At 58.9% G+C, this 24,825-nt stretch overlaps 2 protein-coding genes across 9 annotated transcripts; one reads left to right on the forward strand and one right to left on the reverse strand.

The window, feature by feature from the left end:
* Positions 1-461: 461 nt before the first annotated feature.
* Positions 462-12,561, forward strand: SYTL1 (synaptotagmin like 1). Of its 7 annotated transcripts, XR_014807366.1 has the most exons (16): positions 4,749-4,827; positions 5,807-6,031; positions 7,586-7,734; positions 7,958-8,030; positions 8,113-8,158; positions 8,627-8,699; positions 8,950-9,053; positions 9,200-9,313; positions 9,549-9,715; positions 10,003-10,099; positions 10,440-10,598; positions 10,859-10,937; positions 11,047-11,146; positions 11,240-11,520; positions 11,934-12,139; positions 12,330-12,561. XR_014807366.1 is itself a non-coding variant. In XM_084963566.1 (15 exons), the coding sequence occupies exons 2-15, from the start codon at positions 5,841-5,843 to the stop codon at positions 12,467-12,469; spliced, it is 1,698 nt and encodes a 565-aa protein (XP_084819692.1). In that variant the 5' UTR covers positions 462-833; positions 5,803-5,840; the 3' UTR covers positions 12,470-12,561. The 7 variants fall into 7 exon arrangements, 6 of the variants coding, with proteins under 6 accessions (XP_084819692.1, XP_003127774.3, XP_084819691.1 ...); XM_084963566.1 differs by lacking the exons at positions 4,749-4,827; positions 11,240-11,520 and adding an exon at positions 462-833 and having other exon boundaries at positions 5,803-6,031; XM_003127726.7 differs by lacking the exons at positions 4,749-4,827; positions 11,240-11,520 and adding an exon at positions 3,516-3,674 and having other exon boundaries at positions 5,803-6,031.
* A 118-nt stretch (positions 12,562-12,679) lies between these two features.
* Positions 12,680-24,724, reverse strand: MAP3K6 (mitogen-activated protein kinase kinase kinase 6). 2 transcript variants are annotated; one of them, XM_013988796.3, is made up of 29 exons: positions 24,024-24,724; positions 22,550-22,689; positions 22,439-22,462; positions 21,972-22,162; positions 21,687-21,855; positions 21,190-21,296; positions 20,387-20,557; positions 20,144-20,256; positions 19,593-19,752; positions 19,243-19,405; positions 19,046-19,165; positions 18,887-18,936; positions 18,704-18,799; positions 18,473-18,560; positions 18,258-18,391; positions 17,779-17,906; positions 17,403-17,539; positions 16,696-16,801; positions 16,083-16,240; positions 15,786-15,978; positions 15,540-15,681; positions 15,086-15,245; positions 14,770-14,946; positions 14,387-14,492; positions 13,950-14,118; positions 13,752-13,864; positions 13,583-13,656; positions 13,218-13,294; positions 12,680-12,991 (listed from the first exon to the last, which is right to left on the reverse strand). In XM_013988796.3, exons 1-29 carry the CDS (start codon positions 24,601-24,603, stop codon positions 12,901-12,903), a joined length of 4,137 nt encoding a protein of 1,378 aa, XP_013844250.2. In that variant the 5' UTR covers positions 24,604-24,724; the 3' UTR covers positions 12,680-12,900. The 2 variants fall into 2 exon arrangements, with proteins under 2 accessions (XP_013844250.2, XP_084819644.1); XM_084963518.1 differs by lacking the exon at positions 21,972-22,162.
* Positions 24,725-24,825: the final 101 nt, after the last annotated feature.

The following is a 24,825-nucleotide window of genomic DNA, read 5'->3' on the forward strand; positions in this document are numbered from 1 at the left end:
AAGCAAACAAAATAGTGTCCAGGAGTTCCCCTCACAAGCTCAGTGGTAACGAGCCCAACTAGTATCCATGAGGACATGGGTTCAAACCCTCGTCTCGCTCAGTGCATTGAGGATCCAGCATTCCCGTGAGCTCTTGTGTAGGATGCAGACTCTGCTTGGATCTGGCGTTGCTGTGGCTGTGGCATAGACTGGTAGCTGTAGCTCCAATTTGACCCCTGGCCTGGGAACTTCCAAAAAACAAAACAAAAAAAAAACAACAAAAAAAAACCCTGGCCCAGGAACTTCCATATGCCATGGGTACAGCCAAAAAAAAAGAGAGATGCAAAAGAAAAGTAGCACAGGGAGGTGCCGTGGTCTGCTCAAGGTCACAGAGGTCGAAAGAGCAGAACGCTGTTCAGTCCCAGCAGCCAGGGTCTGGAGGCTCCCCTCAGAACCACCCCATGAGCTGGCCTGGCTGGAGCACACAAGGCACGTAGGGAAGGTCTGTGACGGCCAAGAAGGGAGAATGGACACTGGAGTCAAGAAAAAGGAAACTCTCCTTAAAACAGTTCTTTGAGATGGCTGCCGTTTTCCCTGTGTTGTAAAGGAGGAGAGAGTGAGTGAGGCTTACAGAAATTGTCATTGATCCAAGGCCACGGGGGACTGTGGCAGAGCCAGAATTTTAACCCAGATCTGGGGCCTCTTCACTGCGGAGTTGCCTGGAGACCAGCCGCAGTGCAGCAGGGTGGAGCCCCCTGGAGCGGTGGCTGCTGGTGGGGAAGGCATTCTGCAGCTGAGGAGCCGGGAGCGGGAATGGCCCCAGGTGATAAAGGGACTGGAAGCAGAGCCTGCAGGTAGGGCTCTAAGGAAGTGGGAGACGGGACTAGAGGACTAGTCAGAGACAGTCCTGAGGTCTGGGCTGAGGGCTAGGCAGCCCAAAGAAGGATGGACTGTCTTGGGAGGTGATGAGACTCCCGTCAGTGAGAGCATAAGGGAGGCTGGGCTGGTTGCAAACAGATTAATAAATCTGGTCAGAGGTGCGTCTGGTTGTCTGCTGGCACCTTTCGAGGCTGAGGAATGCTGGATAAAATTGGGTGCTGAGTAGGCCCTCTGATGGCTGTATAATAAAGGGCTGGAGGAGTGCTGGATGTGAAGGCCCGAAGACAGGGAGGAGGAGGCTTCCAGAAGAGGCTGGGCAGGGACAGAAACCTGGGCAGTGGGAGGGCAGGGGAGATGGGAAAGCCTCTGGAGGGAGGAGGGGGCAGTCCGGTGAGTGGCAGCAAGGATAAGAGGGCCTGGGGGCCAGGACACCGGGGCTGTTCATGGAAGTGGAAATGTGGGCCTAGGTTGCAGGTGAGGAGGATACAGAGGAGTGCAGGCTGGGAAGACAGCAGGAGGTGGGTGGAAATATCAGAGTCCAGGAAAGTCATAGGTGTCAGGACAGGAGATCAGAAAAAGGAAGAGAGTTTAGAAGCCAGAAGAGGGAGCTCCCATTGTGGCTCAGTGGTAACAAACCTGACTAGTATCCTTAAGGACATGGGCTTGATCCCTGGCCTCGCTCAGTGGGTTAAGGATCCAGCATTGCCGTGAGCTGTGGTGTAGGTTGCAGACAAAGTTCAGATCTGGTGTTGCTGTGGCTGTAACATAGGCCTGCAGCTGTAGCTCTGATTCAACCCCTAGCCTGGGAAACTCCATATGCCTTGCACTAAAACAAAAAAAAAAAAAAAGAAGCCAAAAGAAAAAACAGTGAGGTTTGTTGCCTTCCAGAAGTAAGAGCTGAGGTGCTGAGGTGGAGGGGTTAAAGAAGCATCCTTGGGAGGAGCCAGGACAATGATGGGAAGGGTGGCAATGCTGTTAGCCACTCCTCTCCCATTCTGGGAGACTTGAAAAGAGCTGGCAGGTGTCACAAGTAACCACTCCCACAGTGGACACTCAATGGATATGTATATACAAATGCACATATAGCAGTTGCCTGGTGGCTCAGCAGGTTAAAGCTCTGTCTCTGTCACTGCTATGGCTTGGGTCACTGCTATGGCGCAGGTTCAATCCCTAGCCCAGGAATTTCTGCATGCCTCAGGTGCAGCCAAAAAAAAAAAAAATTGCTTATCTATGTATATATATATATTTTTTGCTTTTTAGGGCCGCACCTGCAGCATATGGACATTCCCAGGCTAGGGGTCTAATCAGAGCTGCAGCTGCCAGCCTACCCCACAGCCACAGCCACACAGAATCCGAGCCACATCTGCAACCTACACCACAGTTCATGGCAACGCTGGATCCTTAACCCACTGATCGAGGTCAGGGATCGAGCCCGCAACCTCATGGTTCCTAGTCAGATTCGTTTCCACTGACCCACTACGGGAACTCCTGCATATCTGTATTTATTAAGGGCCTGTAGGGATCTCACTGAACTGTAGTGAAAACTGAGGAGGGATTATTACCTCCATTTAATAGATGAGGAGAAAGAGGCTCAGAAAATAAGATTGACTTGCAAAAGATAAATGAGGAAGGCTGGACCTTGGGCTGGGGGTGGGGGAGGCCCCTCAGGTGCTCTGAGTGGTCGTAGCATTTGGGTCCTGGTTCCAACCGGCAGAGGAGGAGTGGGGTTTCATTTAGAATCGACTCCTCTCACCACCTCTTCTCCTGAGGGTCTTTGAGGTACCCTCTGATCTTTAAGCCGTGGCGGAGATGGGGCAGGACAGGCAGGGTGGAACAACGTAGACCTGGTCAGGGGGAGCCAGAAGCTTTGGTATGGCCTGGACTCATGGTCCCAGAAGCAGGTGTAGTCTGGGGCCCACCCTATTTTCAGGGTGGGGCAGAACCTGGGAGCAGAATGGGAGAGGCTCAGAGGGGCTCCCCACAGGCAGAGGGAGGGCATGGGAGCCTCACTTTGGCCCTGGAAGAGTCCAGGCCTCCTCGAACGGAGGGGGCCCAGGGTGGCAGGGGTGACAGAAAGCAGCTCTGCTGTGGCCAGCACTTCCTGGGAGGCATTTGTGGACATGGAGAGGCAGCGGCTATCAGAAGGGACTCTGCTGGCCAGGGCACACCGGGTACCTTCCACATTCCAGCTGTGCCAAGCACTTTCATTTCCCTTGGAGGGTCTTCACACTCTGCTGCCCGCAGTTTGCATAGGAAGAAATCGCAGCTCAGAATGTTTAGGAGACCTGCTGAAGGTCACACAGTGGCAGAGCAGGGACTACTCAGGGTTGCCTGACTGCAGTCTGCGATCCTTCCACTACGCTGGTTCTCAGAAAGGTTTCTAAGTTTGCTTTCAAAAAGCAAGTTCCTATCAACTCCTTAGCAGGCGGTGGTGGGGGGAGGGGGGGCGCTGTCACCCATTCTACAGATGGGGCAGCCAAGGCTCTGAGGGCTTGGGGCCAGCTCTGGTTACAGCATTCACGGAGTAAGTCTGCCGTGGAGCCAGGGCCAAGCCCCAGGCATCTCCCACCCACCAAATCTGCTCTAGGTTTGCAAAACTCAAACTCAAGCCCCTGGGGAAACGGGGAATCCAGGCCCGGTTTTGCATCAGGCCCTGTGAGCAGGTGTTTCCTCCTCCCCAGTGGGGCAGCCGCTCTGCTGGGCCACTGGTTGAGTCAGCCTTAGTCCCTCACTGCTCTTCTGCTCCCTGAAACTCAGCTGCCAGGGGAGCCGGGGCTGCCCTACGAAGCCGTCCCCTCCATACTGGACCCCTACAGGTAATACACCTCGAGGCGGGAGTCCCCGGCCCGTGTCCTGAGGAGCAGGCACTGCCACCTGGAATCCTGAGCACCCTCCAGGACCTTGGGATGGGGCAGGTGGCGTGTGTCTGGGGCTGGAACAGCCAGCCAGACCCTTATACGGACCAACGGGTCAGTCCGATAAGTGTTGAAACAGAGTGGAGAGGACCAGATACCGGATTCTGCCTCTGGAACCAGAAGGGACTGCAGGGAGCGGGGTGCTGCTGGGGCTCCTGGGCTCAGAAACCCACAGCCCAGCCTGAAGAGACCTGCAGGTCAAGGGCAGGGTCAGTTCTGCAAAATGTCCCTCCGCCTCTACACACACACACACACACCCAGTGGCCACCTTGGCACCAGAGTTCACATCGCAACACACAGCCCAGTCACACACACACACCACACAATGCTGCCACCCAGAAAGTCACTGAACATGCCATACAGGTGACAGTCACCCATGCAGCACCACACTGTGACATGACTCACAGACACATAAGCAGTGACACTACATTCACGCCCACAAAATATACAGGCTCACAGACCTCGCAGGGCACAGACAAGCCCGCCAAACGGAGACTCACAGCGTCACAAGGTAACACAGGGGCAGCCACACAGGCTCCCCCACCAGGCCACAAAGGCGCCCCAAACAGTGCATCTGCAACACCCAGGACCTGCACCCAGGAGATGTTCAAGAAATAGTGTTACCATTGACAGGCATTTCCACAGCGTCGTCCACGACGTCCGAGAGACACCCACACCTCCACCTCCCCAGGCGAGGGTGGGGCGGCCGGGGGCGAGGGCTCACTGGACTGGTTCGCTGACTCAGTCAGGAGGGCACAGAGCGCAGGCGGGCGGCGGGCGGCGGGCGGCAGGCACAGGCCAGGACCTGCCTGCTGAGTGTCCTCTTCCCACCCCAGCCCTGCCCGCTGCCCCGGGTGGGAGGGGACTGGAGGGGCGGGAGGAGAGGAGAGACCGCCCAGTGGGCTCAGGCCACGGCTCTGCCCACGGCCCAGTCACGGGCCCCTTGCCACGTCCACACGCCCCTCAGGGCTGGGCAAATGTTTTCCTTCCGGAATCACCGTGGTACCTGGTCTGCTTTGCAGCACTTGGCCTCCACTGCTGAGACCCCAGGCAGGTCCCCGGTCGTGGGAACACATGTAGCCAGAGCAGAGGGGCCCAGGGGCTCCGGGCCAGGGGGCAGGGCTGGCAGCGGGGGCATGCGTGGGCCTCAGTGGGAGTGGGTGCAGTGGTTACCTCCGGGGGAGGAAGTTGGGCTGTGGGCTGGGGAGGAGGTTGCCTCAGACAGGAAGGCCGAGTGGGCCAGGGCAGGGTGGAGGCGAAGGGTAGAGAGAATGGACTCAGGCTGAGAGATTCCCGGGGGCCTGGGGGTGAGCAGTTATGTGTGTGCCTGGGGCGTCTGGCTGTGTGTTTGTGTGTGTGCATTTCCTGTGTGGGCGTATGTGTCGAGTATTTCTGCATTTATCTCGTCCAACTTTTACCAACCATCTGTTGTGTGCAAAGCTCTGGCTTTGGGGGTGAGGCCCTGTTCCTACCTTCAAGGAGCTCACGATCCAGTTTAGGGGATGCAGTATGTGTGTGCAAAAGTCTGCGTGATTTGTATATATGTAGACACCTGTCTTTGTCCCTAGGCTTATTCTTGGGCAGGTGGACCCATCTGTGGGTCTGTGTCTCCCTTGTGTGCACTTGCCTGTATGTGGGTGTATAGATGTGTCAGGTGCATCTCTTGGTCAGGACACATGGGTAGGAGCCTTTATGGGGGACCAGCTGTGAGTAGGCCTGTTCTTGTACAAGTGTCAGTGTGTTTGTGTGTGTGTGACCAGGTGTGCTCACCATGGATAACTGTTATCTACATGTATCCATGTGTGTGCCCGTATGTCTCTGTATATTTCTTCGAGTGTGTCCTTAAGATGTCCCTGGGCCTCGGTTTGCACATGTCCATGAGTGCATCTCATGCCACCTTGATCCCAGCTTTCCTGGGCTTGTACCCTGCCTACCAGGGGGGTGGCTATTTGGGCAGAAAAGGGCATTTCACTCCAGGATGTGCACTGTATATGGGCAGGACTTGATCTGACCCTTGGTCTGCCCCCAGGGAGCCACGTGTGCCCAGCGGGGGCACCGCCCCAGCTGATGCCCCAGAGGGGCCACCCATCTCAAGAGGGGCTCCGGGTCCTGCCTGGCCTCCTCATGGCACATGAGCCAGAGCCTGAGGCTGATGGGTTACTGGACCTCAGCTTCCTGACGGAGGAGGAACAGGAAGCCATTGCTGAGGTCCTGAAGCGAGATGCCCACCTACGGCAGCTGGAGGAGGGACGGGTCAGGTAAGGCAGAGCCGGGGAGCTCAGGAGGAAGGGGCCGCAGGTACTGGGGGCTTGGGTGGCCTCCACCCTGCCACCTACCAGTATGCAGCCTGAAACCTTTCTATCTGGGTAGGTCTTGGTTTGGCTCCCTGGTCCCCTCAGCCCTTGGCCAATTTGGCTCATCACCTCTCTTAGGTGGCTGCACCAGTCCCCTTGCCAGCCTCCCTGGCTCCAGGCTCACCCTTTCCAGTCCACCTGCCATGCTGCAGCTGGAGCACTCCAGATCTGCCCTTAATACCCTCTCCTGAAACCTCCCACGGTTCCTCAGCATCTCCAGTCAAGAGCAAGCTCCTCAACACGGCCCACAAACCTCCCTGGTTGGTCCCTGCTAGCCTCTCCATCTCATCTGCCACTAGTGAGCCCCACCCCCTGACACACATACGCAAAATGTCCACTTCAGCCACTCAGGTCCCTGAATTCCCTCTTCACTTTTTTTTTCCTTTGGGTCTCTTTTTTTTTGTCTTTATAGGGCCACACCCATGGCATGTGGAGGTTCCCAGGCTAAGGGTCCAATCGGAGCTGTTGCTGCTGGCCTACACCACAGCCACAGCAACGAGGGATCCAAGCCGTGTCTGCGACCTACACCACAGCTCACGGCAACGCCGGATCCTTAACCCACTGAGCCAGGCCAGGGATCGAACCTACAACCTCGTGGTTCCTAGTCAGATTCATTTCCGCTGTGCCACAATGGTAACTCCCCCTCTCCACTTCTATACTGTTCCTCCTTCCTGGAAGAGCATAGTGGCAGAGAAGCATGGGACTTACAAGTAGTGATTGGGGACAGACAGATACCTCCTAGCTTGTAATCTTGGGCCTCCCCAGCACCATTCTCCTCATCTGTAAAATGGGGTGAAAGAGCCCTACCTTTTAACATTAGGAAAGATTATGCACAGTCAATTAATAATAATTATTCTTTTTCTCTACCTGAGAACTCCAATTGGTCCTTTAAGAAGCAATTCAGATCTGCCCTTAATACCCTCAGCAGTGGCTCAGCAGTAACAAATCGGACTAGTATCCATGAGGACGAGGGTTTGATCCCTGGCCTTGATCAGTGGGTTTACGAATCCGGCATTGCCATGAGCTGTGGTATAGGTTGCAGAGGTAGCTCAGGTCCCATGTTGCTGTGGTTGTCATGTAGGCCGGCAGCTACAGCTCCAATTCGAGATTCGACCCCTAGCCTGGGAACTTCCATATGCTGTGGATGGGACCGTAAAAAGATCAAGGGAAAAAAAAAGAAAAAGACGAAGAAGCAATTCAAATGTCTCCTCCTCTAGGAAGCCCTCCAGGATTCTTACAGGCAAAGCTGACCCTCTCACTTACATCATGGCTCATACTCACCATAGTGCACTTGTCTATTCCTGACTCAGTCTTCTCACCAACCTAAGCTCTTCCAAAGCAGGAATCAAGTCTGATTTGCTGTTGTATCCCTGGCCCCAGGTACAGGGCCTGGCAGAGTGGGTGGCAAGAATGTTGATTGCATGAGTGGTGATAACCACGCCCTCCCCCATCCTTCAGAAAGCTCCGGGCATCACTGGAAGACCCTGGGCAGCTGAAGATCCTAACAGGGGACTGGTTCCAGGAAGCACGCTCCCAGAGGCACCACCACACCCACCTGGGTTCTGACCTAGTCCGAGCCTCCATCCGCAGAAAGAAGGGCTCCAGGGGTGAGACGAGATCCCCAGAGTGGGGCAGGTCCCATGGAGTTCAGGGCAGTGGGTGTATATGAACAAGGAAAGAGGGCCCCTTGTTTCAGTTCCAGTTGCCCCTCGTACAGTGTGACTTTGGGTGGGCACCACCCCTCCATGCGCTACGGGGAGGTGGGTGGGCATCTCCAAGTGTCAGACCTCCTGAGAACCGGGGTTCATGGAACTTCTCACTTGGGCACAGGAGACCAGGCTCGGGGCAGCAATGGGGAGGCTGAGGCTGCTGGGAAAGAGACCGAAGAGGCGCTGGAGCCCAGGTGAGGAGGCATGGCAGGGAGTAGAGGGTGCCTGCCAGTCACCTGGGTCCCATTCCTGACAACCACCTCTCCCTCCTCTCAGGCTCCCCATAGACAAGGCCCCCCAAGAGAGTCTCAGCGAGGCTGAGGTGAGTAATGAGTAACTGAATGGGCTAAAGCATGAAGGTACAGCGTCCCGGGAGTGGAGGTGGCCTGGTTGCGGAAAGCCCCCAGCCTGAGAATCAGATGGCCCTGGTCTGGGCCTCCGTCATCCTCCTCTGTCAAATGGATGTGGGCCCAGGCTTTAAAGGGAATTCTGAATCTGGTTATTAGGGGTAGCATGGGGACTGAGCTGGGCGAGGCCCGACTCAGATGCTATCGTCCCCCACCAATGAGACCCTGGGAGTCAGGCAGGGCAGGCCCTGAAGGGTGCAGGAGTGTGACATACAGGCTAGACCGCTCCTGCAGCTGGCTGCCAGCTCTGACCTGAGGACTGTGCAAAAGCCGAAGCTGGAGTAGCCAACTGGAGCCTCTGACCTCTGACCCCTGACCCCAACATAACCTTTGACCCTTTCCCATTAGCTCCCACTGTGACTTTTTCCCCTTGCTTCTTTCAGGGACCTGATTTCCCCTCACCATATGTCCCCACTAAGGCATCAGATAATGAAGAGGAGCCCCCGGCCCAGGAAGGTGAGTGGGAAGCTGTGTGCTGTGAGCGCAGAGAGGTGGCGGGGATCAGAGGCGGCTCTAAGTGATCCCCACCACCTGTGTTCCCCTCCCTCCTCCCGCATGGGGTGGGGGGGCGGGTAGGTGTGGTCTCCGCGGGCGACTCCAGGGCAGCACTGGGGCCCAAACAGGGTTGGAAACCGGTCCCTCCAAATTTGCTCAGGGGCGGGGCAGACAGGGGAGGAGCTCGTTAAGTAGTTTGTGCCCCTCCCAGCGCCTGGGCCGGCGGACGTTCAGGTCCCAGCCGCGGAGGAGGCGGACCCGGAGCCAAAGCCGCCGTCGGGGGCGGAGGAGGAGCCGCAGCCCAGGCCTGCTCAGGTAGGCGGGAACGGCCCATGGCTGCTCTCAAGACCCGGAGCGGACTCCGGGTGGGGAGTGCCGCTGCTCTGAGGCTGCGAGCGGTAGCAGGAGGGGCGGAGTGGGGGACGGGGATAGGGGGCCCCCCTCACTTCCCCCCTCCTCAGACCCAGGAGGCGTCCGAGATCCTGGAGAATGGGGAGGAGGCCCCGGGGCCTGACCCCTCACTGGACCGTATGCTCAGCAGCAGCTCCTCCATGTCCAGCCTCAACTCCTCCACGGTGAGGGGGTGAGGGAGGAGGCCTGGGGCCGGGGGGGGGGAAATCCTCCCCTCCCCGTACCCGGACGCGTAGCCCCGGTGTGACCCCTCCGCACCCCCCAGACCTGCCACTCCAGCCCCCAGGCAAGCTGCTTCACTTTATCCCCCGGACCATTTGAAACCCACCGCGCTACCCCTTCCCCAGCCCCGATGTGAGCCCCGCAGCCCGCCCTAACCTCCCCACCCTCTGCCGGCAGCTGAGCGGCAGCCAGATGAGCCTGTCGGGGGAGGCGGAGGCGGCGGCAGTGCAGGTGCGCGGCTCCGTGCACTTCGCGCTGCACTACGAGCCTGGCGCCGCGGAGCTGCGCGTGCACGTGATCCAGTGCCAGGGCCTGGCCGCCGCCCGCCGCCGCCGCTCAGACCCGTGAGTGCCAGACCTGGACGAGGCGGGACGCGAGGGAGCCGCTCTCATTGCCCAACCCCACCGCTTTTCTTGGCCTCAGTTTCCTCATCTTCAAAATGGGAATGGCGTTCTGGGGAGGCGCGGGGGCTGGGTGAGACCACTGCTGCGAAGCGTTGCACGAGGCCAGGCACGCGAAGCTGCCCAGGCCGTGACTGGGGAAGCCCCGGAACTGGGGCGTAGGCTCTGGAAGGGGCTGCTAGGGTATAGGGGCCCCCCTTTACCTCCGGTCCTCATCTCCCCCGCTCCAGCTACGTCAAAAGCTACCTCCTCCCGGATAAGCAGAGCAAGCGCAAGACAACAGTGAAGAAACGGAATCTGAACCCGATCTTCAACGAGACTCTCCGGGTGAGGCTGCGACTACGTGGTGGCCCCGCATTAATGCACTGGACGCCCCTTCCTGCTGAGGCCTAGTGGCAGGGGCAGCCATGGCATCGTTACTGCCGGTCGCTCCAATCCTCCATTCTGCGGGAGGAAGGGCAGGGAGGCCCTCGCTTTCAAGCGCTTCTCCACCACGTCCGTCTAGAGGGGGGCATGGCGCTGGCCCAGACCCCTCTAATGCTCTCCAGGGCTCCCCAGGATTCCTTCCGGTTAGGAAAGTGCTAGGATAAGCCCCAACCAACACTGTCGCAGCCCTGAGGCGGGGGCCATCGGCGCTGCTCCATTAAAGTGCACGTCCTGTCCCCAGTACTCTGTCCCGCAGGCTGAGCTCCAGGGCCGTGTGTTGAGCCTATCCGTGTGGCACCGCGAAAGCCTGGGTCGCAACATCTTTCTGGGCGAAGTAGAAGTGCCCCTGGACACGTGGAACTGGGACTCCGAGCCCACCTGGCTCCCCCTGCAGCCCAGGGTGAGCAGCTGGCCCGCGTGGGGGGACCCGTGGCACAGATCTCTCTCAGCCCGGAAACTTCACCGGCCCACCGCAAAGATCTGGTCCCCGGCGGCCGATTCTGTTGGGGAGCCCAGATTCCTCAAGCCCTTCTCTTGGGCTCCGCCCCCAAAGGCCCCGCCCCGATAGGCACGCCCCATCGGTGTCTGGAGACTCCACCCCTTTACAGTCCCTTTCCCTGGGACCTTGTCCCCACCCCCTGACAACCCCACCTCTCGCAGGTCCCGCCGTCTCCCGATGCCCTTCCCAGCCGCGGGCTGCTCTCTCTGTCCCTCAAGTACATCCCCGCCGGCTCCGAGGGTGAGTGACCGCCCGCGAGTGGCCAAATCGGAGGGTCTTGACAGGTGGGCAACCCGCAAGGGTGGGGGGCTCTGTCCTTGGGGCAGGGCCTGAGCCGAGCTTCTCGCAGGTGCAGGACTGCCTCCGAGCGGGGAGCTGCACTTCTGGGTGAAGGAGGCTCAGGACCTTGTGCCTCTGCGCTCAGGATCTCTGGATACTTACATACAATGGTGAGGGGCATAGGGGCATCGGACCTCCCTTTTCCCTTCCTGTCTCCTGTAGCGGAGCTCCCGCCTTCTAATCACCCACCTTTGGTTCCTCAGCACTGAACAGAGGTGGAGGGGACTGCTTGAGAAAGGTCTGGGGTCAGGAGAGTTCAGGACGCCTTTGAGGAGCTGCATTTCAGTGACGGGCATCTATAGGACTTGTTGAAGAGCTGAGGCTGAGACCTGGGAGATCCCAGGGGCCCGTCCATGGAAGACCTGGAAAGCCAGGCTGTGGGGCTTGGTCCTGAACATGCAGTTTAGCGGTTTTCAAAGTAAGCTGGGAAGGAATTCTAGAGATGCCTCCTGGTGCTGCCCTCCCCTCAGAGAGTGAAATGGAGGTAGGTGGATGAGGTTCTGAGTTTGCAGCCCTGATTCAACCAGGGACATCGTTTTTTTTTTAGGTTTTGTACTTCTGAACAATACTTTGTCTTGTGGAAAGAGTGCCAAGGCTTTAAAAAGTTTGGAAACTATGTCTGGGGGGGCAGCGAAGGTTATGGAGCTGTGAAGTAGCAGCATCGCATTTCAGAGACATTACTCTGGGGTCCTGTGAATGGGAGTTGTAACATTCAAAGGCCAGAGATCTGAGAAAAGGCTGGTACAAAGGCCCAGCGTAGCAAGGTTTTAGCCCAGACCTCAGGCAGGAGCCAAAGGACATGGACATTGTGAGGGAGGATGGGTAAGACCTGGTCACTGGTTGGTTCCAGGGAGTGTGAGGGAGTGGCCACTTGATGCCAGCCTGCCTCCCCCACAGCTCTGTGCTGCCTGATGACAGCCGGGCCAGCCGCCAGCGGACGAGGGTGGTGCGTCGCAGCCTCAACCCCATGTTCAATCACACCATGGTTTATGATGGCTTCGAGCCTGCTGACCTGCGCCAGGCCTGTGCCGAGCTCTCCCTGTGGGACCATGGGACCCTGGCCAGTCGCCAACTGGGGGGCACACGCCTCAGCCTGGGCACCGGTGAGTGGGGCAGAACCCTGAGGGGACCCGATGGCAGGGTCGCCTTGGGCACGTCTCTGCCCTTTCCTGAGCTCTGGTGTCCACTGAGAACTGGAGGGGATGTTGCATTATCTGGGACCAGGAGGATGTTCCTTGAGACCCGGGCTGGCCAGTGTGACCGTGCCTTCCACCCCTGCCCGCCCACATCTAGGCAGCAGCTACGGGCTCCAGGTGCCCTGGATGGACTCCACGCCTGAGGAGAAGCAGCTGTGGCAGACGCTCCTGGAGCGGCCGTGCGAGTGGGTGGACGGCCTTCTGCCCCTCAGAACCAACCTGGCCCCCAGGACTTAGCTGCCCTACAAGCCCTACAAAACCCCTCTCTCTGGACCCCCATCTCAGAGCCTGCCCTTGGCTAAAGTCAATAAAGTCTGTTCTGAGGGCAACAAGGGGCTGATGTCTGCCGGGGAGCAGGGTGGGTGGGGGAGACAGGAAAGTGAAAGGGACCAGATGAAGGTGTTTTGATCCCAGAACCCCTCCCCATACTTCAAAAATTGCCAAAGGTACAAAAGCATCGTTTAATAGCCTTTGCCTGATGGTACTCAGTGAGCTTAGGGCATCTCTGTGGTTGGTTTCCCTCCCTGGGGCTGCGCCTGGCCCTACCCTGCCCCCCACCCACCTGGCCTTCTCCAGTGGCCCCTGAGTCCTGGGGCAGGTGTGTCAGAAGCCTCTTGTGTTTTCTCCATTCATCCATCCTTGGGCCTGGCCTCCCGCCTCTGATGTCCTCAGTCAGCCTCCTGGAGGCTAGGGGTAACTGGCGTGGATCTTGCTCGCTGTGCCAAGATGGCTCTCCAGATGCGGCATACCATCCCTCCCCTAGGGGTACCAGGCTCAATGTGGCTCAACCAGAAGAAGGCCCTGGGCTCTCTCTGGTAGTCACTGTCTGCCTGATGCCCCTTCTGTCCCCAAGGAACCCTAGTGTCCCTGTTGTTTCCAGAGAGGAACCTAGGCAGGCCTGTAACTGGGTTGGGTGGGTTGGTGTCAGGATCTGGCCAGCATGAGGCCATATGTGTGGGTTATCCCCACAGTGCCCAGGACATACCTGATATGTGTGTAGATGAGGTCATCTCGAGTGGCACAGGTCAGTAGGGCATGGAGGGTAAAGCTGTGGTTCAGTAGCTGGTTATGAACAAAGACCCGTACACAGAAACACAGAGGTAAGATCAGAGAAAAATGGGTCCAGAGACCCAGGAACTACCTCTGTTCTACTACCAACATGCTAGGGCCAATCACACTCCTTTCTGGGCCTTAGTTTTCTCATCTGTACAATGGGAGGGGTATACGAAGTGCTCAGCAATATTGAGATTCTCTGCGCCAGAGGGAGAAAGTGAGAAGAGCTGAAAGATGGGTAGAGATGGAGTCTTTGGTTGGTGAGGGTCAGGGATCACCAAGCACTCTCTCCCTCACCGTCTGGATGGTTCCTGAGTCCACATTCAGTTCCTCTAGCCACTGCACCAGGCCTTGGTCCACTGTGAGAGCAGCTATCAGGGAGAAGTCAGGTAGTGAATCCCAAGGTGCCTCTGCTAGAGGCTGCCTCACACCCACCAGGTGTGTTCTCCAGTCTGGTCCTGCTCACCTGGGGGCTCTGCAGCCAGGGCACAGGCCCTGGACTCCCCACTGACCCGCTGTAGGGCTTGTTGCACCAGGGCCTGGTACTCCCGTTCCTTCTCAGCCAGGACATCTCGAAGCCTTTTGGAAGGCAGAAGACAGTAGAATGGAGGGCGAGAAGGGGTGAAGCTTGAGCAGAGGCCACGGGTGGTCCCAGGAGCTGTACCTATCCGTCTCTGCTCTCAAGAGGCCCAGCTGCACCATCAGAGTCGGGGTGCCCTGCTCAGGTTCCCGAGGGAGTGGGCTCCGCTGGACTGGGGTCTCTGGCTGCTTGGGCTGGGACTCCTCTTTATTGGATTCCTCTGATCTCGGTGCGACTCCCTCCTTCTCCGCCTCTGCCAATCCGAATGGGGTCTCAGGCAGGGCGAGAACACCCATTTGGGAGCCCCAGACATAGGCAAAGGGATCCTCTGGCGCCGGCCAGGCAGTCTCAATCGGCGAGATGGCTGTTTGGTCACACGTCCTCTCCCCGCCCCCGCTGGCCCCAGGTCAAGCCTGACCCCAACTGACCACGCCCCTACCGCCCCGCTAGTGCTCGCCACGCCCCCAAGGACCACACCCTCCTCCGGAGGGCAGGCAGGCAGGCTCCATTCCCCCGCCTACCTGGGGCCAGCACAGCCAGGGCTGCCCGCACAGCACGACTCAGCAGCGTGTCCAGCACGAACATCCAGTGTGGGCGGATCTGGCGCCTGCGGAGGATCTGCTTCACCTGAATGGGAGGGAGGGTGCGGCTGAGACGCTGAGCCTCAAAGAGAGGCGGGGCTTGAGTTGGAAAGGCCTAGAAAGTCTTCTGTCGGAGGCAAGTTGGGTGGGTGGGCTTGGGGTCAAAGGAGGGGCTGAGAAGCTAGGCCTGAGCAAATGTGCCTTTCTTCTATCTTCACGAGGACGACATGGAATCTTGCAACATCAAGGCCTTGCCCATTCCCTAGCATTGGGAGCTCACTGTCTCTTACTGGGCAGCCCAAACTGTGAGAAAGCTCCCTCACCGCATCCGGGAAGGCGAAGAGCGGTCCTTGCAGAAGCTCAGGCCCAAGGCCCTGGGAGCAAAGCTGCCCTTGCAGGGCCCGCAGCTCCTGGGCCAGCTGCCGGCGGTTGGGAGTGTGGATGTGCGCCCTAAGGCAGCGCAGTAGCTCTTCCACGTGATTCCTCTCCAGTCGGGGACCCTGACAAGGAAGAGAAGGGACGTCCGCGGGTATTCCCACCTAAGCCGGGCGAGATGCTGAGGGGTGGGGAGAGCCGGGGACAGAAATCCTAGTCCTGTCGTTGCTCGACCAGCAGGGGGCGCTGGGGCGAGCCGCCCACCTGTTCCTGCTCCAGGCACAGATTCTCTGCCAGCACTGGCAGCTCCTGCTCCAGCACTGTGGCCAGCATGGCCCGGCGCTTGCTCTCTTGGTGCAGGAGGCTCAGCCCTGAACTCTCCTCAGGCGACGCGGGCTCCTCGGCCCCGGGCTCCTCAGGCACCCTGAGTGCAATGAAGAGCAGCCAGTGCAGCGCCGGCAGCAACACCGTCCAGCCACCTCCACCCCAGAGTCTGAATCCTGGCTTTTACTTTTATGCCCACCTCACAGGAATAAAGGAGATGAATTTAGCATTGAGAGGGCACAATATATACAAATAAGAGCACTTGGGAGGAGAAGGACACAAATGCCATCCTCGCAGGTGGTCAAAGAGCCCAGGGCCCCAAGGACTTTTTCTGGAAGGAGTACACCAAGACAAACCAGATGAAGCGAACCCACCCTGGACCCTGGGTGCTCACCGGAGCTGGCTGGTGTCTCCATAACTGAGGCAGCGCTTGGGGGGACTGGGAGGGTGCTGAGAGGGTGCCTGAGGGCGCGGGAATGTCTGGGACTGGGAGGTGGCAGAGTCAGCTGAAGGAATGGGGCTGGCTGAAGGGGCATCTGAGGGAGGGACAGGCTGTCAGCCAGGACCCCCTCAGCCCTCACACCTGCACAGCCCCTCTGCCCTCACCCCAGGGTGCTCCCTCCCTCCACCCACTGAGTACCTGTGGGCCTTAGAGCATGTCGGGGAGAGCCAGGGCGGCGGCTGCGCTTCCCAGGCTGCAGGAAGGGGTCCTCCAGCAGTGCTTGAGCACTGGCTCGGAGGCGGGGATCTGGCTCAAAAGTCCGGAGGAGGAAGGCTTGAGCCTCAGCTGATAGAGAACTGGGCATTGGTGGGTGCACCTTGTACATGCCCACCTGGGAGGGGGGCGTGGAAGGTAGACAAGGGACAAGTTGAGAGGTGTTCGGGGCCCAGTCTGTCCCCACCCGCACCTTCTAAGCCAGGCCCTGCAGGATCTCACCTGAAACATGGCAGCCTGCGGGCTCCCTAGCTCGTGGAAGGGTGGACGACCTGTGGCCATCTCGATGACAGTGCAGCCCAATGACCAGATGTCTGCCGCCTTCCCATACCCTCGTGGGCCCTGGTCAATGATTTCTGGGGCCATATATTGTAGTGTTCCTAGGTAGAAATCATATTTATCTAGACTTTATCACTGTGGGGCTGACAGGGGCATCTGTCATCCTTTGGCCACCTGCACTCACCCTGAATTCTATCATCCAAAATAGTTCCCCTCGCCTACCCTGGTTGTCAAACATCTATCCTGAGTTTCCTCACTCATCTCAGGCTTCATCACATTCATGGCCTCCTTCATCCACAGCAGGGGCCATCATCTCTCCTGGACTGCATCATCCCCTCTGAACTTTGGGCTGTACTTCAGAGACTAAGCTCAATGTCATCAGCTATCCAGGCTCCAGTTCTAGATTCTATCACCTCACTCTTGGCTCAATTACCTGTCCCAGGTTCCATCCCCCATTAGGACTTTAACTCCATGCCCAGGAGCAACGCCATTCCCTGGAAGGCCTCGAGTTCTCTGCCCTATGTCTTAGTCCCATTCAACTCCCCACACCTGGTACCTGTGAAGGTCTCTGTGCAGGGTGTGATGCCTGCCAGACGCTTGGACGTGCCAAAGTCAGAAATCTTGAGCAGCCCACTGAAGGTGTTGATCAGCACGTTGTCCCCCTGAGTAGAGTGAACACTGTGCTCAGGAGACATCAGGCTGGACTCCTGATGCCAGAACGGGACCCTATCCTGAAATCCCATCTCCCGGGACTCCCCTTAAGCCCCTCTAGAAGCTGGCTTCAGATAGGAACTTCTTTCCTTCTCAAGGGAACCTTCTCTCTCTCTCTCTCTCTCTCTCTCTCTCTCTCTCTCTTTTTCTTTCTTTCTTTTTTTTTTTCCTTTTTTTGCTTTTTAGGGTTGCACCCTTGGCATATGGAGGTTCCCAGGCTAGGGGTCGAATCAGAGCTGTAGCCACCAGCCTACGCCACAGCCATAGCAACATAGGATCCAAGCCTCATCTGCAACCTACACCACAGCTCATGGCAACACCAGATCCTTAACCCACTGAGCAAGGCCATGGATTGAACCTGCAACCTCACGGTTCCTGGTCGGATTCATTTCCACTGTGCCACGATGGGAACTCCTCTAGGGAGCCTTCTTGATGAATTCCCCAACCCTTTGCAAAAGATCTGCCCCTTTAGTCTAAACTATCAGCCTCTGTCTGGGGCCGTATCTCTTCCTGTCCCTCGCCCCCACCAGGGTGGGTCAGCTACAGGCTAACCTTGATGTCTCGATGCACGATGTGGTTGTCATGCAGGTAGCTGAGTCCCTGCAGGATCTGGCGGGTGTAGAAACTGATGGTGCTCTCGTTGTCCTGCAGAGGCCCCCACACTGACCGCAGCAAGGAGGATAGGCTGCCTAGGCAGATGCAGTCCAACGTCATTGTTGGCACCTACTTACTCCAGCCCACAGCTCTCTGCTCAAGGCCCAGGCCATGGCCCAGGCTCCATCATCCAGCTGCACAGCCTCAGAGAATTCTGGGCTACAGCACCCACACATGCTAGGGTTCATCTTCCCTGAGGGTTCTCCACCCCTCTTGGCTCCATCCCCATGCCCCACAACTCCAGTTCCATTCCCATCCCACGCAGGGCAGGCACCTCCAGGCACTTCCTCCATGAAGATCTTGAGGTAGCCACCCTGGCTGGCTGAGCCCAGATAGCGCACGATGTTCTTGTGGCGCAGGCGTTTGTGCAGCGCGATCTCTTCATGCAGGGGCTGAGAGAACCTGCGGGCAGGTAGAGAGAGAGGAACAGGCCAGCTTGGGGCAGGGTCTGTCCCACCCACTAGCCCCCACCATCCCTTTCCACAACTTATCACCCAGCCCACAGCCACCTCCAGACCGTGGCCCGCGGGGTCCCTGCAGTTCTGGGCACAGGCCTAGGCCCACTGGGCTCAAATTCTCGCTTGGAAGAGCCGATGCACTTGGCCAGGCCCCTAAGAGCGCGAGCCCCTACCCCACCCCGCTATAGTCCCTCCCACCGAACGCTCTCCACGGGTGGTCCGCCCACGTGACCCGCCCACCTCCCATCTGGCCGCTCTGAGTCCCAAGCCGGGCGCGCGGCCTCGGTCCCCAAACCTGCTGTCCCGCTCCGGGATCTCCTTGATGGCGATGCGCACCCGCGTGTGCCTGTCGCGGCCCGCGTACACCACCCCGTACGTGCCCTGGCCCAGCACCAGCCGCTCGCCCGACTCCGTGTATTCGTAATCAAACTGCGGGGACGGATGAGATGGCGGTTCAGCAGGGCCTTCGGCCCTTCGCCCCTCTCGAGCTCCCTGCACCCTCTTCCTCACCTCCAACACCTCCCCCACGCCCTCCGCCTCCTCCGCGGGCGCCGTGGAGTCCGGATTCTTCACCAAGACCTGGATCAGGCCGCAGAACCTGAGAGCAGAGGGCAGACCGGTAGGAGGGGCCCCGTCGGGCCGAACTGTCCCTCTTTGTCGAGGGAACCTGTCCCTGCCTTTCCCTCAATAGCCCCTGCGCATCCTGGGCCTCAGAGCACCCGGACCCAAGGGGCTGCGCACCATTGGCAGTGCCCTCCGCTGGGGAAGCACAGCTGAACGTCCTGAGCCGGAGGAAGAGCGTAGAGGAAGCAGCAGCGCTCGTCCCGCTTCGAGACGCTGGAAGGGGTGAAGAATCCCAGTGAGCCCAGCAGGGCCGCCCCAGCCCCCAACCCTACCCCGCCCCACCGCTGTCTCCCCTCTCACCTGACACCGCTGATGGAGGCGACTGAGAAGGTCCAGCTAGAGAGAACATCCTGCGAGAAGAAAGGGGTCTGGAGGGGTGCTGGGGACCACGAAGGGAGTCTGGAGAGGAAGGGAAGGCTGAAGAAAAGTGGGGCATAGATGTGAGTGGGGGCGACTCACTGGCGACTTCGCCTGCTCCTCCGGCTCCAGCAGGCTCAGAGTCACTGCGCTCACGGGGTTTGTACCCTGAACCTCCAGCCTGGCGGGCAGCAGCACCTTGTTCATCTCCAGGACCAGCACCTGCAGATGGCAGGTAAAAGGGGTTGGTCAGATGGGGCCTGTCCTCTCACCCAGGTCCCACATTCCACGGGCCTCACCAAGCACTGGTCCCCTTGGGGACAGGCTGTCTTGAGTGGCTGGCAGGACTGTAGCAGGAAGTGGAGCCAGAAGTGGGCACGGTGTGGGATTTCTCCAGGAAGCTCGAATGTGGGTCTGAAGTGCTGGTACAGCAGGAAAGTTTCCATCACAGACACCAGGTACCTGCAGACACAGTTTCGTCCTCAACTCAGTCCAGGCACCAGCTGGCACTGGTTTGGATGCAGCCAGAATGTGGCCATTGGGTGCCAAGAGCCCTGATCTGGACGAGGTTCAGACTAGATGCCAGTGGATAATGGGTGCAGAAGCCAACAGCCCAGGGCAGCTCAGAACCACAGAGGAGGTCACCTACCATATGGGGGCGTTGAGCTTGTACAGCTGCTCTGCAGCCAGCGCCACCTGGGCAAGGTCATTGGCGAGGATCTTAGCTCCCAGGTAGAAGCCTACATCCCAGTAATACTGCATCTTCTCCACACAGCCTTTTCGGGCCAGCAGGCAGCCCAGCTTCATGCCTGGAAGGGGGCATGGGTTGCACGTAGTGAATATGGTTACAAGTCTGGGCAAAGCCCAGGTGTAAGCCACAAATTCATGTGGGCAGGAACATAGAAACGGGTGAACTGGGTGTGGCCAGATCTCTGGTGGGACGAGGAGCTCAAGCACAGGTGAGGGTTTGGGAACAAGTGTATGTGGAGTTAATGTATAAGGAACACAAGTGTGAGCTCAACTGTGGACTCAAGGGCTCATAAGGGTCCAGGACAGGTATGAGGACCCAAGTGTGGATTCAAGCAGAACGGGTCCAAATGGGGATGGGGTCAGCCCCAGCTCCAGCCCAGAGTCCTCTCTCTTTGCCCTCTGAGCCCCTGTGGGTAAGGGGATAGACAGGGGTGCAAGATGGGGGCTCACCTATGAGCCTGAGCTCCTTGGAGTCCTCAAAGCGCTGCCCAGCGGCAATGAGGAGCACAGCTGCATTGATGCCCGAGTGGAGGCTGGGCTCTACATCAAAAGCCTTGCGATACCTGGAGTGGTAGGTGGGTGGGCGGGGGCAGCGCACGGAGAGAAGGGGAGGATGCAGGGTTAGACCGATGCCCACAGCCCCATCCTCATCCTGCCAGCTCAGCCCACTGTCCACTCGTTTAAGTCCCTTACCAGTGATAGGCCTGCTCCCGGTGCCCAGCATCCTGGAAGCCAGAGCTGAAGAACATGTCCTTGTAGATACGGCCACACATACAGTACAGGTCAGGCGCCACGGAGCCCTCACACTGTACCAATGGCAGCAGCACAGCCAGTGCCTTCTCCCGGTCCCCAGGCCTGTTCCTCCTAGGGGAAGGGGAAGACAGGCTGGGGACCCACTCTATGGTCCGGAGAATCCGCAGACCCTGAACAGCAGGGATCCTTCCAAGGGCCTGACAACCATGACCTCAGAAGAGCAGTGGAGTTCCCATCGTGGAGCAGTGGAAACGAATCCAACCAAGAACCATGAGGTTATGGGTTCGATCCCTGGCCTTGCTCAGTGGGTTAAGGATCCAGCGTTGCTGTGAGCTCTGGTGAAGGTCACAGATGTGGCTCGGATCTGGCGTTGCTGTGGCTGCGGTATAGGCTGGTGGCCACAGCTCCAATTCGACCCCTAGCCTGGGAGCCTCTATATGCTGAGGAAGTGGCCCAAAAAAGACAGGGGAAAAAAAAAAGAAAAAGAACAGTGACTCTGGTCAGCACTGACCTTTCTAGAGGTAGTGATTCCAGAGGGAAGTGATTTCTAGCTGCAGGGACCCGGAGGAGTTGTGACCTTGGACAACTCTGACCACTCCAAGGGCAGTCCCACCCCACCCCACTCCACCCTGGGCAGCAGGGACGTCACTGTGACCCTGGTCAGCAAGTTCCCCAAACAGCGATGATCCCAGACAATGACCTCACACAGCAGAGCCTCGTGTCCCCATGTGGCTATGACCTACCGATTGAGGGCAAATGTGTAGTGGAAGCAGACATTGTGCTGCTCGGCTACATCACAGGTGGGCAAGGCCTGCAGTGTTTCCACCAGCTCAATGATGGCCGAGTAGTCCTGCATGAGGGAACAGCATGCGCTGGCCTGATGGCCTCTGGCGGGTCCCATCGGCCCACAAGACCCTGAGGAAAACTTCAAGCTGCGGTCCTCTCCCACCCCTGACACCGCATCTTCCCACCCCTCATCCTGTGCACACCTCCCTCGGGCCCAGCAGGCGGTGTAGACACCACACCTTCCACAGAGAACCCGCTACGTGCCCCAGCCTCCTGGCTGCCCTGAGAAACAGTGACACGATCATCCCCTGTTACAAACAAGGAATCGAGGCTCCGAGACATCCGATAATTTGCTCGGAGCCCCCGGCAAATGACTGAGTCCAGGAGGTGGACTCGGGTTTGTCCCACACGGAAGGCCGTTGGCTGGCCGCCTGTCTCTCTGAGCACCGCACACCTGCACGTCACGGTAGGAGAGCAGCAGGTTCATGATGATGTCGGGGCTCAGCAGCTCCACGCTGTCCAGTCTCCGCTGCAGGCGAGCCAGCTCCTGCCGCAGCTGCTGCCCACTGAACCGCTCCCGTGCCTGCCGGATGTCCTGCCGGATGGTCTCCCGGAAATAACCACTAATGTCCAGGGCAGGGGAGGGAGGGAGAGAGAATGGCAGGGCCTGTCCCTCAGCCCCAGCCCACTGTACCCTCACCAGCCTCCTCCTGGTGCACCTGCTGTGGGCCCCCATTACCAAGAGTCCGTGGGCGTGGCCTCCAGCAGGCGGGCAAGCCGGCCCACCAGGGGTGTGAGCAGGGCCTCAGTGCCCACCCCGGCCTGGACTAGCCCGTCAGCCAGGCCCCTCAAGAGGCCTACATCACCACACAGCACCCGACCGGTGGCTGTCACCACATAGGGTATCAGGGTGTAGCTGCCAATGCAATCCTGGTGGAAGGGAGGCAGGAGTCAGTGGAGGTCAGAGGTCAGTACCAGATTAGAGAGGGGCAGTGAGGGGGTCAAAGGCCAGCACCAGTGGGGACTGGAACAGCAGGGAAGGGACACACTTTATGAAGGGAGACAATAGGGAACGAAGGATCACATGGATATCAGGGGACATTATGGAGGTCAGAGGTGAATGAAGAGGCCAGGAAAGATAGTGGCTGTCAGAGGTCACCATGGAGGTCAAAGGGCACTTTGGATTGAGAGGTGGGTTCTGCTCACCGAGTTCTTCTGGAAAATGTCCTCCTGCAGGGGACAGACATTCAGATACTGGTGTTTTGGTAGGGCCACCCCAGCCTGGCGCCTGCCCCCACTGGCCCCCTGGCCACCTACCCTGAGGGCCTGCAGGTCAGGGAGGTCAGCCTGAGAGCAGAGGAGCACGTTGTTGGTCATGCTGAAGCTCTCCCGCACACCCAGGTGGTAGAACAGGGACGGCTGCCCCAGGGAGCTGCTCACCTCCAGCACCACCACATCTGCAGGCACAACGGTGGGCGCCCTGAGCCCTGAAGCCCGCAGCCCAGCTTGTGGGGAAGGAGCCTGGGCATCCATCCTGGCTTGTCCTGCCCGCCCATGTGACTCCAGCAGAGTCCAGTTTTGCTCTGGGCCTCAGGGTTCCTCAGGTTCAGACAGAAATGATATCTCTAGTAGGGAAGGAGAGCCGTGGAGCTCACCGTGCTGCAATTCACATCCCACCTCAGAGCCTATGGGCACTGGGCACAGAGGAGGGGAGGCTGTGCAGCAGCCTGGAGACTGTCCCAGGCCACTGGAGAGGCAGGAGTTGTGCCAAGAGAGAAGTCCCCTTCCCTGGGTCATCCACTCAATCTCTTGAAAGTGGCTACCACCAGCAGTGTGCTGTGTGTATATGCATGTGTATAAACACGTGGTGTGTGTGTGTACAGCACTGTGTTTCTCTGTGTGTGCGTGTGTGTAGCTTGCTGTTTCTATTATCTCTGTGTGCCACAGCCTATGTAAATCAACATATATACGATCTGTGAGCCTATGACCCTGTGTGTGTGTCTTTGTGTCCCGAGGTCGAGCTAGCCTTCATTTTTAAGCTGAGATTTAACGGACATCCTGCAAGTAAGGTTCCTGGACTCTTGGATGAACAAATAAGTTTCGGGGGTGGGGCTTCGGGGCTGGGGAGGGCGGGGTGACCCGCGCGAGAATAGCCGCCTTCTGACTCCGCCCCCGGACAACCCTGCTCCGCCTCCAGCCCCGCCCCAGCTCCATTCTCTCATAACTGCTTGGACCTCATAACCTAAGCTCCCTCGTGGAGAATCCAGTGTAGTTGGGTTCCTTCGCTTCTCTTTCTGCCTCTTCAGCCGGATCTTCGGAAGCGGTGTGCTAAGACCCTGAACTTCAACCGCACGTGTACAACCCCTTTCCTAGTCCAAGTTACACCTCCTGGGAGCCTCCCTCATGAGAGCCTCCCTCATGAGCTCCGTGCGAGATCATCCTGAGGCTGAGTTCTCCAACCTCACTCCTGAGATACCACACCCTGCCCCGCTCCCAGCCTCTCCTCAATTCTAGCCCCGCTCCCCAGGCATGATGCCGACTCCCGAGCGCTTAATCTCCAACCCTGAAGCCCGAACCAGGCCTGGATCGGCTAAATCCCAACCTGAGCCCTGCTGCGCTCCAGATCCCCTAAATTCCCATTTTTATCACGGCCCCGCCTCAAGCCCCCCAGTTTTAGCTCACTTTAGGTCTCGAGCACCCCCTCACCGACCTTGGGGTCTCCCGGGAGTCTCCGAGCCACGCCCCCTTCGGCTCCTCCCAGCTCCCAGGCCCCGCCCCCAAGCGCGCTCACCAGCATTGTAAAAAGAATCCAGTGCTGTAGTGTCTCCCAGAGCCAGGGTCCCAAAAGGCAGGCTGCGCAACTGAGGCCGCGGCCGCGGTCCAGGGAGCTGCGCGCAGGCCTCCCGCAGGCAGCGCAGGGGTAGCGGCTCAGCCTCGTCTCCCGCCTCGGGCTCCACCCGGGTCTGCTGCTCCCGGGTCAGCACGTACACCACGCTGAGGGGCCGGCTTCGCGTGCAGCCCCGGCCGTGAGACGCCGCGAGCGGCCGGCCCCGGCTCAGCGCCTCGGCCAGCGGGTCCTGCCAGCAGCTGCCGGCGCACTCCAGGGTTCCGGACCGCGAGCACGGCCCCGCCATGCGGGGGCGCTCGGTCGTCGGGCGCCCGGTTTTGGGCACCCGGGGCGAGACAGGAGCCAGGGATCGGGAATCTGGTTGGGATCGGGAATCTCCTTCGGGATCTGAAGATCTGGATATCCGGAGTCCTGCTAAAGGTCCCCTATTTGGGAATCTGGTGTCCAGGGCGAAATCCGGGCTCCGACTTGCAAGATCCTGAGGATCTGGAGTCGGGGATTGGGTCCCGGGAATCTTGGGCATCTGGTGATCCGCTTCTGAGTCACGTGGGAGATCCCGGAATGGGTCTGGCAGTGCCCACCACGCGGATTCCACAGGAGAGCTCCGACCGTCGCTCTCCTGTAGGCCGGGCCCAGCCCTTTCCCGGCCTACCAGGAAAGCTCCACCCTCGGCCTTGGGGCAGCACCGCTCCCTAGCGGCCCGGGACTCTTCTCTCCCTCCTCTCCCGCCAGAACCTCTGAGACA

Source organism: Sus scrofa, chromosome 6 (genome assembly GCF_054392235.1).
Source record: "Sus scrofa isolate SSC_HxYL_T2T_F1_AM1 chromosome 6, Sscrofa_HxYL_maternal_Yorkshire_Landrace_v2.0, whole genome shotgun sequence".
Lineage (NCBI taxonomy): Eukaryota > Metazoa > Chordata > Mammalia > Artiodactyla > Suidae > Sus > Sus scrofa.